General features: G+C 38.8%; 1 protein-coding gene across 1 annotated transcript in view; it reads left to right on the top strand.

Moving 5' to 3' along the window:
- The window catches only part of THSD7B (thrombospondin, type I, domain containing 7B), a 720,444-nt gene that overhangs the window by 184,672 nt on the left and 521,930 nt on the right, over positions 1–13,842 (top strand). Inside the window, exon 8 of the mRNA XM_012650502.1 lies at positions 5,900–6,015. Coding sequence (XP_012505956.1) covers positions 5,900–6,015 — 116 coding nt within the window. The remainder of the gene's footprint in view (positions 1–5,899; positions 6,016–13,842) is intronic.

Raw genomic sequence — 13,842 nt, 5'->3', positions numbered from 1 at the left:
ACTGGAAGTTTGTAGTTTAAAGCATAATTCATAAAATAATATGCATTTTTTGAAAATTTACATAAAATATTACACCTTTTGTTTTGATGCAGTTTACTAACACAGAAAAATCAATGGCACGGATGTTTTCCCTAACACACACACACACACACACACACACACACACACACACACACATAAAGGTGCTGCTAATTACTTTAGGCACTGTTAATGAGGCTGGAGACATAACAACCGAGTTTTAATTCTTACTGTATGTCTCCAAACAGCCCCTCTAAACATGAGCAGCCTGCATTGACTTTAGAAAAGTTAATTAAAATTCTTGAGGTTAATGAGATTAATTGAGCTAAGAAAATAATTCCTGGTGTCCAGCGAAGCACCCAGTGAGATTATCAGCTATAGAAAGCATCCTTTGCTTTGGCTCACAAAATATATTTTTTGTTCTTTTTCATGTGAAAATTATTCCTATGGGAAAAGATCCTCTGTGAAATCTGAAATTCTTGGGGTGGGAGTAGAAAATAGAAACAAGAAAGGAAGAAGAAAATATCATAAAGAAAGACTAGGCCTTCAGGGCAGAGAGGAGGAAGCAGGTCTCCATGGAATGGATGGGATAAAATAATGTGTTTTATCTCTAAACTCACCACACTGAGATGCAGAGTTTCCTGCATGTTCTTGCATCCCTGGGTTGGTGCTTTGGTTTCCATGTAATTGTATAGGTGAGAATGTTACCATTGTACGAGTAATAGAACTGATCATATCAGAAAATGAGAACTAGCTAGGGCACAGCTGAACCAGAGTAAGAGCTTGTTGGGATATTCTTGGAGTTGTGTTTGGTTTTGTTTCACTATTCAGTTTTTCCCCCCTCAGTGGCAATGTACAAAACAAATAATAAAGACTGAGAACACACAACTCAAAGCCTTTCAAAGTTTCTGATAAGGCACTTTCTACCTTTAATGTGAAAATACTTGGCATTTTGTGAGATATAGTAATAAATAGCTCCATTTAAACATTTAATGTTTAAAAAGTTGGCAGGTCTGCCCCATCTATCTGAGTGAGATGAATATTCCTGTTCCTGGGTCAGAAGACTGATCAAGGAGATGGAGCATTGCGTGTCTGAATCTTGATTATGGAGACATAACTGAAAAATGGCAGGTCTTTGTAGCTCAATTTGATGCATTTCAGCACAGTGCTTGTAAACGGCTGAAGCCTACTGTGTGGCCAAGAGAAAAGAGTTATAGAACATTCCACTGCAAGTCTGGGAAAATACATGTACTGAAGTGGAATGCATTCCCCTTTTATGGACAGCATTGCCAATCCAGGATCACAGTGTTATGTGAAAAGCAGTAAGTTAAATTATGACAAAAGGCAAAGGGCCATATGTGCTTGCTAACTAAAATGTGAATCTCTGTGCTTCTCTGGGTTTCAAGGCTTCAATTTTGTTGTGGAAATGGCTGGAGAAATAAGCCTAATATCCCCCAGGGTTTGTCTTCAGGCTTCGATAACCTGGAATACTGTTCAATCACCCACTTACTGTTACTAAATATTTACACCGAGCTAAGATCTGGTGTTTTTAAGACACAATGTAAAATGAAATTCCATCAAAGCATTCAAAATAAGTGTGTGTACAGCACAGGCATTTGTGTGCACACACAGACAACAAAACAGCAGCACAAAAAATGTCAAAGCCTTTTGTTGTCAGTGACAATACAATGATGCAGAAAACAAACCTTATAGTTTTTACAAGTAGGGGAGCACTTAAGTTGCTAATATTCAAAGATGGTATCTTTGAGAGTAAGAGGACATTTATGCAAATTGGAAATGAGATGATGCATGAAGAGGTAAATACATGTGGATAAATAGGAAGAGGAAGTCGAACCCCTGAGGACAAGGTAAACTTTGTTGGCAGAAGAAATGACAAAAAGACAATTTCACTGGCGAGAGAATATGTGGCCTTTATCAGACCAGAAATCACTCGCATTTCCAGGAAAGCCCTCAGTTCATTGCTTCTGTAAAAGCACTGTAACCTAAGCTTGACCTTTGTCATTGAGGAATGATACAGTTTCTCTCTGGTGGACTTAAGGGAAGAGCAGGAGAGAGAAAGGGGCCATTCCGTGGGAGCTGGCATTATTCCCAGTGAGTGTTTATTGTGACTGATACTAATAAAGGGTCAATAAAGGAGGCACGATCAGTTCCTTTAAGGAGGTTAACACCTACTCCTAATTGAAGTGGATAAAGTTCCTGCCATATGAGCAATCCTCTGTAGAAAGGCTGAATTCTAGCACCACAGATATCCCTGGTCTGTTTTATGATTGCATGAGCGAGTGTTGGGGAGGGTCCATGGGGGGCCCATGACCCACTGAGCACATGGAAGTCGCCATCACTCAGGTTGTGCTTTCCTTTCCAGACACATAGCAGCAGAGGCTGGAGAGAAGTTAGAATAAATGACAGTTCAATTTATTTTTAGTAGACCTCAGAGTATGAATAAAGGACTTGGGGATGATTTTAGTGTTTCTTTTTTCTTTTGTTATCTTGACTAAAGTATGATATAAATTTTCCTGACCAGAGTAGCTTGTTTAAATAACACTATATCCTCATAAAGACACTCTTCTTTCTTTCTATTGTTATAGTCATGCAATTGATCTGTTTGATAGATGGTTTGTGCGTGTGTGTGTGTGTGTGTATTAAGGATGGTTAATAATAATGCCATTAATAAGAATTAATTATTGAGTATTTTTTCTGTGAGTATAGACATCTTTCATTTTAATTAATATTTTATCAAAACATTACATGTTCTATAGCAGAAGTAAAATAATGCACAGGGACTGATGATGGAAAGCAGTTGGTTCCCAATCATCCCCTGCTCCACTTCCCAAACTCAACTACTTTTTAACAGTTGCTGTGTTCTCTCTCTGTCTCTGTCTCTCTCTCGACTGGATGAGCTTTCACATGGTTTACTGTAATAATAAATAGGTGAACAGTGAGAGTTTTAGACTCTCATTCACCCCTCCCTTCCTCCTGCATCATCACTGTCAACCACTTTATTGGTTTCCTTTTTTTTATTTCAGCATATTACGGGGGTGCAAATGTTTAGGTTACATATATTGCCTTTGCCCTGCCCGAGTCAGAGCTTCGAGCGTGTCCATCCCCCAGACAGTGCGCACCACACCCATTAGGTGTGTATATACCCATCCCCCTCCCCCCTCCCATCTGTGCGACACTTTATTGGGTTGTTATCTACCTCTACTGGATCTTTATGTCGATGCAAAAGAACACAAGTATAAATTCTTATCCTTTCTCCCTTTCTGGTGTTTACCTTCTAACTCTAAATGGTATATTTTTCACACATCATTCATATATCTCTGCATTTATCAATTTAAAATAGTCATTTCTTGACTTGCTCCCATGAAAGTAATAAAGCTTAGCTCATTTACACTAACACTTCCTGGCTTAGCCTCCTGAGTGTGACTAGGACTACAGGCAAACAGCATCACACCCATCTATTTTTTTTTTTTCTTTTTTTTTGTAGAGACGAGGTCTCCCTGTGTTGCCCAGGCTGGTCTTCTTGAACTCCTGGCCTCAAACGATCCTCCCACCTTGGCCTCTCAAAGAGCCTGGGATTACAGGCATGAGCCACTGTGCCCGGCCACATTAATATTAATCATTTTTAATTTTTTACATACAACTACTATACCATTTTATTTTTTAATTTTTAAATTTTAATTATGGACACATAATAGTAGTATGTATTTATAGGGCACACGTGATATTCTGATACAGGCATACAACATGTAATAATCAACTCAGGGTAATTAGGATATCCATCACCTCAAACCTTTACCATTAATAGTTGTGACTATTATTCTTAGAACCTTTGTCTTAGTTCCAGTTGCTATAACAAGAATACCATAGACTGGGGGGCTTAAATAACATTTGTTTCTCACTGTGCTGAATGCTAGAAGTCCCAGATCAGGGTGACTGCATGGTTGGGTTCTAGTGAAGGCCTCTTCCTTGTTTGCAGATGATGTCTTCTTGCTGTGTCTTCACACAGAGGAGAGCAGAGAGAGGAAGCCAGCTCCCTCATGTCTCTTCTCATAAGGACACTAGTGGCATTCATGAACACTCCACCTCAGGATCTAGTTACCTCCAAAAGGTTGTTACATTGGGGGTTAGGTGCCAACTTATGAATTTTGGGGGGAAACAAAAATTCTGTTCATAATGACATTGTTTCTTATTTCATTTTTGTTTAGATCAACTCTCTAAACACCTGGTTTGGTGGATGACGACAGCCAAGTCTCCACCCTCTCTCCTTCCCCTTCCATCTTTCATCCTGTACCCACTGCATCTTTACCTTACTGTGGCAAGAGTGATAATTTTGGAGCATTTTGTTCCAAAGCAAAATTCAGTCTTCCACCTTTTGCCTATGCCTTGTTTCTACTGTTAAAATTACGAAAATGCTTTCAATTTTATAATGACATATCTTATTATAAATTATAGAAAGGTCTAATGTCAGTCAGACTCTTCTCTCTTCTTAGATGACCTATTTTTCTTCCCTTTTGCCCCAACTATTATTGGTTTCTTCTCTCCCTCTTTCTTTGGGTTTCAAATGTAGACAATCCCTGTATTTGCACATTGGTCAGTTTGTATACACTTGATGGATTTTTTCACTCTGAAGTGTCCTCTCTTTGTCAACTCTGTGATATTAGTCCATTATTTCCTTGTTATTTTTTTCTCCTTCATTTTCTCTGTTTTGTCCTACTGGAAGTCTGTTATTACCTATTTAAACTTGCAGGCTGGTGTCTTTTCTATCGTAATTTTTTTCAAGTGCTTTGTCTCCACATGGCTTCATGTCCATTACTTATCATTTCCGTACTCAGTGTATCATCTGAGAATGAAGATGATCTGCTATAGGACTAACTGAAAGAATGTAGGCAAAGCTCTTAGCTTAGCACTGGCTATCTGGTGCAGAGCTCGTGCCTCAAGCTTTATACACTGCGTCTCTGTTCTTTATAAGAAACTTACAGGGAACAATTTAAAAACCAAATATATGCTGCAAAGTGCTTTCTAGTTTTTCTTCTTAGTGTATCACTGTTGTAGAAGATAATAAATGTGGTTTTTAGCCCTATGTACTCATGAAAACAAGCATTCAAACAAACACACAAAAACTTGCTCGCTATTTTGTGAGACTTTAGTTCTTCCAAGTGCTTGTGAATCCATTGACTATTTATATTACTTTCCTCCCAAGTATGGACATTAAATTAATTATCAGAAAATAACAGAATTAACATCTTTCTCTTGTTAATCCTAGTTAGTGTATTTGTTATTTTTCAGGCTGTCATATCTTGCATATTCTAATTCATCAGTCTAAATGTTCTTTAGAAATACTTGCCAATTATTTAGATATTTTAGAGTTCTGTTAATGATCAAAGAGACATAGTATTTTTAAGTGACCTTCAATAATTTTTGTTTTCAAATATATCCATATATTGCTTTTTATTTTCCTCTTCCTTTTCTAGGGTCTCACTAATTTTTAAATTACCCTGAATAAAACATTTAAAAAAAAATTCTTCGGTTTGTTCATTTTAAAAATGTAAAATGTTATTTGAATTGATGCTGGTGGTAAGATACTTTCTTGTCACTTGTCTTTCATCAGTTTTAGGGATTTTTTTTTTCTGGTCTCTTGAAAAGTATTTTGGCCTCTGGGTCAAGAGGGCTGAAGTCTGCTTCAGCCTCTCCTCTGGCTGTGAGCACTTGGGCAAGTAGCTTCGCCTCCCTGGGTCTTTCTTCCCTCATCTATAAAAGGAACAAGAGGGCCTTGATATTTCCTGTTCTAAAATCTTATAGGTCTGTGTTAAACCACTTACCTTTTCCAAGAGGTATTGACATGGTCTCTTTACATTGACAGATGTCCAGATTCTACTCGGCCCGAAACTGTGCGCCCCTGTTTCCTTCCATGCAAAAGAGACTGTATCGTGACTGCTTTCAGCGAGTGGACGCCCTGCCCAAGGTTGTGCCAGGCAGGTAAGTGGATGCTGCTTTCTTAGTGCTTTCTTTCCTAACCATCTGATTACCTCCCCACCACTAAATAAGGGAGAGATTATGGAATGTGAGCATTCCATTTGCATGTCACCCCGGAAACAAGGTTGGAAAAAGTTTGTAAATGAAGTCGTGTATTTCCAGATCAATCAGAACTTGGAAGGGAGAACATATTCAATTATTACGTGTCATAATTTCACTGGTATATATTGCAGGAGTAACAATCTTCTGTTGACTGTTTCGAACATTCGTTCCAGTGGGATTCCTTATAAAGCATCATCGCTATCACAGTTTCTATATGGCCCCTGTGTGCTTAGAGCCCGATTCCAGGCACAGTCATTAGAATATATGGCTTAAATAGTATGCTTACATCACTGATATATATACACACACACATATATAAAAACATGGGAAAAAAAGAGTAGATACATTAAAAAGTGTTGACCGAGTACAGAAATTAGCAAAATAAGATGTATATATTTTTTTCTTAATGGTGATGCTTTATGCACCTGGGTATATTTGGTGGGCTTTGATCTAGGACACTTAATACCTATGTCCTAGATGAACACACAGGGGTGCTTTGGTAAAGTGATCCTCTTTCTTAGAATAAATCTTTTTCCCCAAGTTGATTGCAATTCCTTGATGAACTAGTCCATGTGAAGATACAATTATACCCTGTCCCCAAACTCCATTTTGGCCTAAGACCCGGGGCTAATAGCTTGGTCCCTCTTCCCTAGTCTCATATGCTAGCCTTGGGTCTTTGGATCTTACCATTGCCATGCTAAATAAATAAATAAACATTTGAGTGACTTGAAAGCATTTTGCTAAGTGAAAGAAGCCAGTCACAAAAGGATCACATATTTTATGATTTCATTTACATGAAACTTCCAGAATAGGCAAATATATAGATACAGAAAGTAGACTAGTGGTTGCTCAGGACTGGGGGGCTGGAGAGACAGGTAAGGCAGTGATCCATAAAAGGTGTTGGGTTTCTTTTTGAGGTGATGAAAATGTCCTAAAATCACCAGTGGTGGTCGTTGCACATAAAACCATTGAGTTGTGTACTACAAACAGGTGGATTGTATGACATGTGGATTATATATCAATAAAACTATTTAAAAAGAAAGAAAAAAGCCAATCCAATAAAAGGAAGCTCTGACTCCGGCAGGGCAAAGGCAATATATGTAACCTAAACATTTGTACCCCTGTAATATACTGAAATAAAAAAAAAATTAAAAACTAAATACAAAAAATAAAAAAAGTACAAAAGAATCAGATAAAAAAGAAAAGAAAAGGAAGGATAGAAAGAGTATTAACCCTGGTGCCCAGAGTTGAGTGGGTCTTATCCACTCCTTCCTGGCCATCTCGCCATCTTTTGGTGGCCATGTCTCCAGCAGGGCATGGCTCTGTATTGCTGTGTCAGCCTCTGGAAGAGGGGAGAGGGAAGTATGCAATTTCACAGAGAAAGAATTTGTCAGAGATTGGGAGTGTTAGCACCTTTCCTTGAATAATTCCAGCTCTGTGTATCTGGGATCCCTCAAATTCCCTTTGACTCACACACTCTATAGCATCACCTCATCAGAATAACATGAAAATATGGCCGATATTGACACAGATCTGACAGTCATTCAAACTACCTCTCAGGGATCGGAAACAGAGTAGTGGCAACTGTTGAAGATTATCATCAATGTCTTGAATCACGATGGTGGGGCACCTGCATAAAATTTTGTAACTGTGCCATGTCATCTTTCTAGTGATTTTTTTTTTTGTCACATAATTAATGTAGCAGCATCCAAGAGGTTTGCTTATGGATTGAGTCAGAAATAAATATATTGAAGAAGAAAAGCTTTGAAAATACAGTGAGTTATTTATCTGATCTTTTGAGGGATGTGAACAAAAGTCTCTTCTAAAAACTTCGAAACATTTTTTTCTTGAATGAAGATCCAAAGTCAATGAACTGGATGAACAGGGTTTGTTGAATAGCCAGCATAATGTCGTTTCCAGACAGAGTAAGATAGAAAAGCTACTGTCTACTGTCTCTATTCTGAACCATTTGAAAGGCAGCATCTAGGAGGCTGACTTTTAGAATTTTAATGGTAGTATATGTTAAAAAAAAATTAGACTCTCAAAGATACATATTGAAAAAATGCAAGAGGATGATATAATCAGTGATGATGGAGTTTTATTGAGGTTCAGCTATTTCTTTTAGTTTCTTATTCACGAGTTTAGCATAATTCCTCTGTTAAATGGTTATAAGAGAATAAAAGACTGAATTTTAAAGAATACCCTATTGGCAGCCAGAACTTGGTTGGAGCTATTGAAGTCCCCTGATACTTAGGCAAGCAGATTAGCTTTGTTGAGCTGGTGCACCCTGGTGACCAGAGACTACTTCAGCCACTGCTATTCTGTGTATTCTACATTCAAGAATATTCTCTTTACTGCCTGAGAGTTTTTTTTTACCAGCATTGGCTAAAGGTAGAGGAATCACAGGGCATGTAAAATAATTGCTCTTCAAACAACTTTAAATTTTACTCCAATTTCCAGAGATTCAATTAGTTGTTTAAATGATTGGCATTGTTATGAAAATAGTTCTAAGTCTCTGTAGTCTTTTTTGCCTCCAACTTTTCAAGCCTAGATAATTCTTTTCACAGCTTGACAGCCAGGGACCTGGAGGAGCAAAGATTCAATTTTCAGATTTCTTCCAGCTTTCCACTTTCAATCCTATTTACCCTCATGTTTAGTTTATACCTCAGGAGCAAGATGTTATTAAATAACCATGGGTTAATTAGGAGGCACTATGAGAGGGGGAGGATTTTGGAGGGAACGGTACCTCTAAACCTATGGTTCTCACATTTTATTGCATTGTAATCACCTGGAAGTGTTTATTAATATGCAGATTGCCAGCTCCGTGACTAGAAATTCTGATTCAGTAATCATGGGATGGATGGGTCCTAGAAATTTGCAATTGTGAGAGGCTACAACCCCTGAATGGTGACCCCTTCTCCCTCATTCTGAGGAAAAAGGGCCATGGAGCTATGAATAAACCCTGCTTTACCTCTCCGGGCACTTGGTCCTTTTTTCAGCTCCTTGAATGCATCATGTTCTACCCAGTTCAAGAGGCTATAGATTGGGGTATAAGGACGCTGATGCTGGAGCCAGGTGGCTGAGGTTGTATTTCCAGGTTTGCCCTGTGACAGATATATTAGTTAATCTCTCTGCCTCAGTTTCCTCTTTTGTAAAATGGGGTTAATAATAACATCTGCCTATAGGAAAAGCCCTTAGACCTCCTCCTGGCACAAAGCAGGCACTGGGCAAGTGTCTGTCTAGTTGTTCAGGGCCTCTGCACATGCTGTGTGAGGCTGGCACTCTTTGCAACTGCCCATCCTTCCTGGGTCCTCAGCCTTTGCATCTGCACAGACCTGCCTTTTCCCTGGAAGTCTGCTCTTATCTCCCAGACCACCCTCTCCCATCTACCCCATCAAGTAGATCATTCCACAGCATCCTACACACCCCCTTTATGAACTCATCTTACCTATCTTTATGTTGTCTCTGCTAGATTTTAAGTCCACAAATGCAGGAACCACTTCTGCCATCTTCACTGATGCATCCTCTAAACCCAGCATAGCATGGGGCATATAGTTGCCACTCAGTACATATTTTTTGAGTGTACAGATGTCCTGTAAAGAGATAGAAGGGTGTGGGTTTAAATGTAGGCAGTGGATTTTCAGTTCTTGAGAGTGACCTTCAACAGATACTTTGTGAAATGGTGCTCCAGGACAGTACTTCTCAAACTTGGATGTTCATGTAAGCCCCCTAGAGAGCTTCTTAGTCACAGATTCTAATTCAGTGTGCCTGTATGGGGCCTGGAATTGTACCTTTCTGTAAACTCCCAGGTGATACCTATACTTTGGGTATAAAGCTCTGGGTAGGGTGGGGTTCCTTAGAAATTTTGGAGCAAGGTAATGTCTTTGTCAAAGTTGTACAGTGAGAAGCATGAGTCAGGGACAAATCAGCAGGTAGGGGCACAGTTGGGGTTGGAGTGAGGTGGAGAAATGTGGTTTAACCCAAACTGAGGGATTAGGAAAAGTGTTCCAGGAGGAGGATGAGCCTGAGCAAGTGGAAACCTCAACGAATGAGGACAGAGGGACTCTTTTTTATGCATCTGTTTCTTCATTTTGGGTCATCAAAGTTAAAAAAAGTTTACGTCGATGGTCCCCAAACTTGGCTGCACAGTGGTATCATTTAGAGATCTCTAAAATATACTGAGGCTTGGATCCTACTCCCAGCCATTCTCATTTAATATATTGGTGGCATAACCAGGAAATCACAGGATTATGTAAAGCCCAAACCAAATCCATTCTAAACCTCTCGGAAAGCCAAGGTGGTTCCAGGGGGGCCAAGTGCACCAGCACTGATTCATGCCTTAGCAATGGGTGAGTTGTGTCAGGTTATACTTTATCCTGGCTAGGTTCTTGAGCTAGATCCATAAAACTGAAAGGTGTTTTTCAAGCCACGAAGAATCTCTAGTTAGTAGCCAGCCATGTTTCTTGTCTTCTTCCTCCTCCTTTTCTGTGTCTCTCCTTAAAGGAATAATGATAATCCCACCTTCTTCTAAGCAAACCAAAGGTCTGTCGAGCTTTGGTCCTGTTGTGACCTCTCTAATTTTTAAGTCCCTGTAATAAATTAATCAAATGATTGAGAACCATTTCTTGGCACTTTTCTTGCTATTTTTCTCCTATTCTTTCTTTAGCCTGTAAAGCACATGCCTGCCTGAAGTATTGAATGTTGTTTGGTTCCTAATAGCAGCAGTTTGCTTATTGCAATGTTTCTCAGCCCCACTGAATTTTGTCAATGCACAGATGTCTGAGACTTATCCCACCCCATCTCAGTTTGATGAATTTCAAATGGAATTTCATCAGTTTGAAAGGACATCTTCAATATTAAATCTCTCCATAGGTGACTCTTGTAAGTGGTAGAGAATGAGAAACACTCACTTAGTGCTTAATATTTTACAATATGTCTTCACATACATTTTAACCTACTACAAGAGATCATTGATAATTGTTTGTCTGGGTAGTGTTGGAAATTAATGATCTTGGCCACTGCTTTCAGCAGTGTCATACTTCGTGTTTTTACTTTAAGGTCACAAATCAACGCTTGATTTTCAACATTTAATTATATGAAGTTTCAAACATGTACATAAATGAACACAATGTTAATATGAAGTATTAATGATTAATGCAATGTACTTTTGTATAGTGATGGCTACACAAAACAATTATCAACTCACAGACATTATCATCTTTTTTATATTAGCAGTTATCACCTTTTCCACCCCCAATGAACTAATTGAAGTAATTCCTAGATATGTTTACTACTAATACTTTATGGGAAGGGAGAATATGATGGAGGTAAAGTTATTAGATTGAAGATAAAAGGCGGCATATTCGAAATAGAATATTCAACAGAATATTCCTAGAAGCCATGGAGCTAATGGTTAATTATTTGTCAATCTCAATAATTGGAGGCTGAGGGAGTTCCTTTAACTTTTATCTCTAAGGGACGAGCTAGATAGCAGTGTCATTGTAACAAAAAGGCCAATGGCAAACCGCTGCTGGGAATTGGTAGGAAACCTCATTTGGTGGTATACATTTCCTCCTGTGTCAACCGACCTGGAGTTATGCTTGCATTTCCAGTGTCAACAACAGTCTTTTTTTTAAACACCTCGGTAGTGTAGAATAGATTCTTGAGGTTAACTTCCTGGATTCAAATCTCATATTTGTCACAGAATTCACTTTAAATTTGCTGTGTTTTCATTTCTTCGCTTCCAAAATGAGATAACATTAGTGTCCACTTCAAAGAGCTGTTATAAGGATATTAGGATGCATGGAACAGTGGCGGGTGCATAGAAATGTATGATGATGATGATAACAGCAATGATATTAGGAGTTCCTTAAGGTCCGAGGACTTATATTATGTTGGTGTCCTGCAGTATTAAGTCCTCCATAGGTTGGTATTATGGCACTTGTTTGCATGTCTGTATTTTCCCTGGACAGACTGTCATCTCTAGAGACTAGGAGTCTCCGATTCCATTAATGAACTTCCAGAGCTTAGGACAGTGTCTGGCATATGATGTGCATTCAGTAATTGTTGTTGAATGAATGAATAAAAGGACTCTAAATCTTTTCCCCAATCAGTTCTAATTCTTAAAGATTTTGGTTCCATGTAGATTAAATCATGGCATTAACATATTTTTCCACAGATCCAGGACAATTAGGGAATTAGTCATTCTGAATATGAAAGAGGTCAAAAATAACCTGTCCTGAACTTCAGAATTTTGCCCACTCAAATGCATACCAGCACCACCCTCCCTCTTTACTTTCCCCTTTCAAGCATATGCAGCTCTCCTCCTCTCCACAGACCTATCTGCACCTTTGCCAACATAGGCATTAAAAATTAGAAGGCTAATTTATTCCCAAATCATGAAGGGTCTGCTGTGTTTGAGTAGTAGAGTTTTTGAGCTTGGAATTCTGGCCCAAAAAATGATGTTGAAGGCAGTCTAACACCTTGTTCTTCCTTGAGAAAGTGACTTCACCTAAATCTCTTTTACTTCTCTAAATTTTGGATAATGTTGTATTTTCCAAAGTGTTTTTGGAAAATTAAATAAAGTAAGATGCAGAGCTCACATATATATCTCCAGTCCCAGCCCTGGTACATGAGTGCAGGTACCTTTGTCTTTTTAGGTGCCACTGGATGTGATTTGCTTCCTTTAGTCTATAATTTAAAGTCCATAGATCACTACATGGCCCTAGTACTCAATAAATATTCCTGATAATTTAGTAGGAGGATGACAAACACTTGGGCTTGTGGAGATTACAGTTCTCAATCATATTCCTGCCAAACTGAAGAGTTCTGCTAATAAAATTCATAAAAGTCACTTTCTTCCAATTCATAGAGGGGGAAAAAGTTAATGGATAAAATTTTCTCAATTAAAAATTCTTTTAACTTTTTTTTCTCCAATGTGTTTTTCTTAAATTGTGGCATCCTCTACCTGTATATATTAAAACCCAGTAAAAGATGTTATCAGCTTTGGTTAAAAGCAAGCAAACAAAAAAGGACATACCATCAGAGTTCCATAACCATATCTGCTCAGAGCACAGAACTCTTGGTTGGTGTGACTTTCAGTTCTCCTTCAGAGCGGATATTAATCCAAGTCATATCTGATGGAGCATTTTCAGTCCAAACTTCTTCCTCCCACCCCATTACTGTCTTCCTTCTGGACCAGAAATTGATGTATATTTAGACAGATCTGGAGTCCACAGTATCATCAGCTGAATTCTTCTTAACCTCCTACAGTGGCCACAGGAGGTAAATCTAATCACACATGACTAATAGGTGAGGAACACCAGGCTCAGAAAGATGAAGTAACTGCTCCAAGGATACCCAGTATGTTGGAATCAGAGCACGGCTGAAATCCAGGCTTCTCTGACTCTCACAGGTTTGTTTTCATCCCATGACAACAAGCAACTTGCCAGGTCCATAGGCACAGATCATCTTCTTGCTTCTCTATTAGTGAGTCAATAATGCGAAGCCCAGTACCTGTGGTGCAGGCTTTGCATGCTATAGATCACGTATTACTTTGACATGTGCAATGTCATGGACTGTTCAGGATAGACTGATGGTAAAGGAAAAACTGTTTTATCAGTCCTGCTCCATAGATGAAGCAACCGATTCCTCAAGGGAAGCACTTGTGCTCACGTGGCCCCAAAGGAGCAAAGACCAAGTCAGGAAACCCAGTATATAAACTTGCTA

The sequence above is a fragment of the Propithecus coquereli genome, unplaced genomic scaffold (assembly GCF_000956105.1).
Source record: "Propithecus coquereli isolate 6110/MARCELLA unplaced genomic scaffold, Pcoq_1.0 Scaffold33, whole genome shotgun sequence".
NCBI classification, from domain to species: Eukaryota; Metazoa; Chordata; class Mammalia; order Primates; family Indriidae; genus Propithecus; species Propithecus coquereli.
The sequence above is the reverse complement of the archived record's forward strand: the minus strand, read 5'-3'. Positions and strand labels throughout refer to the sequence as shown.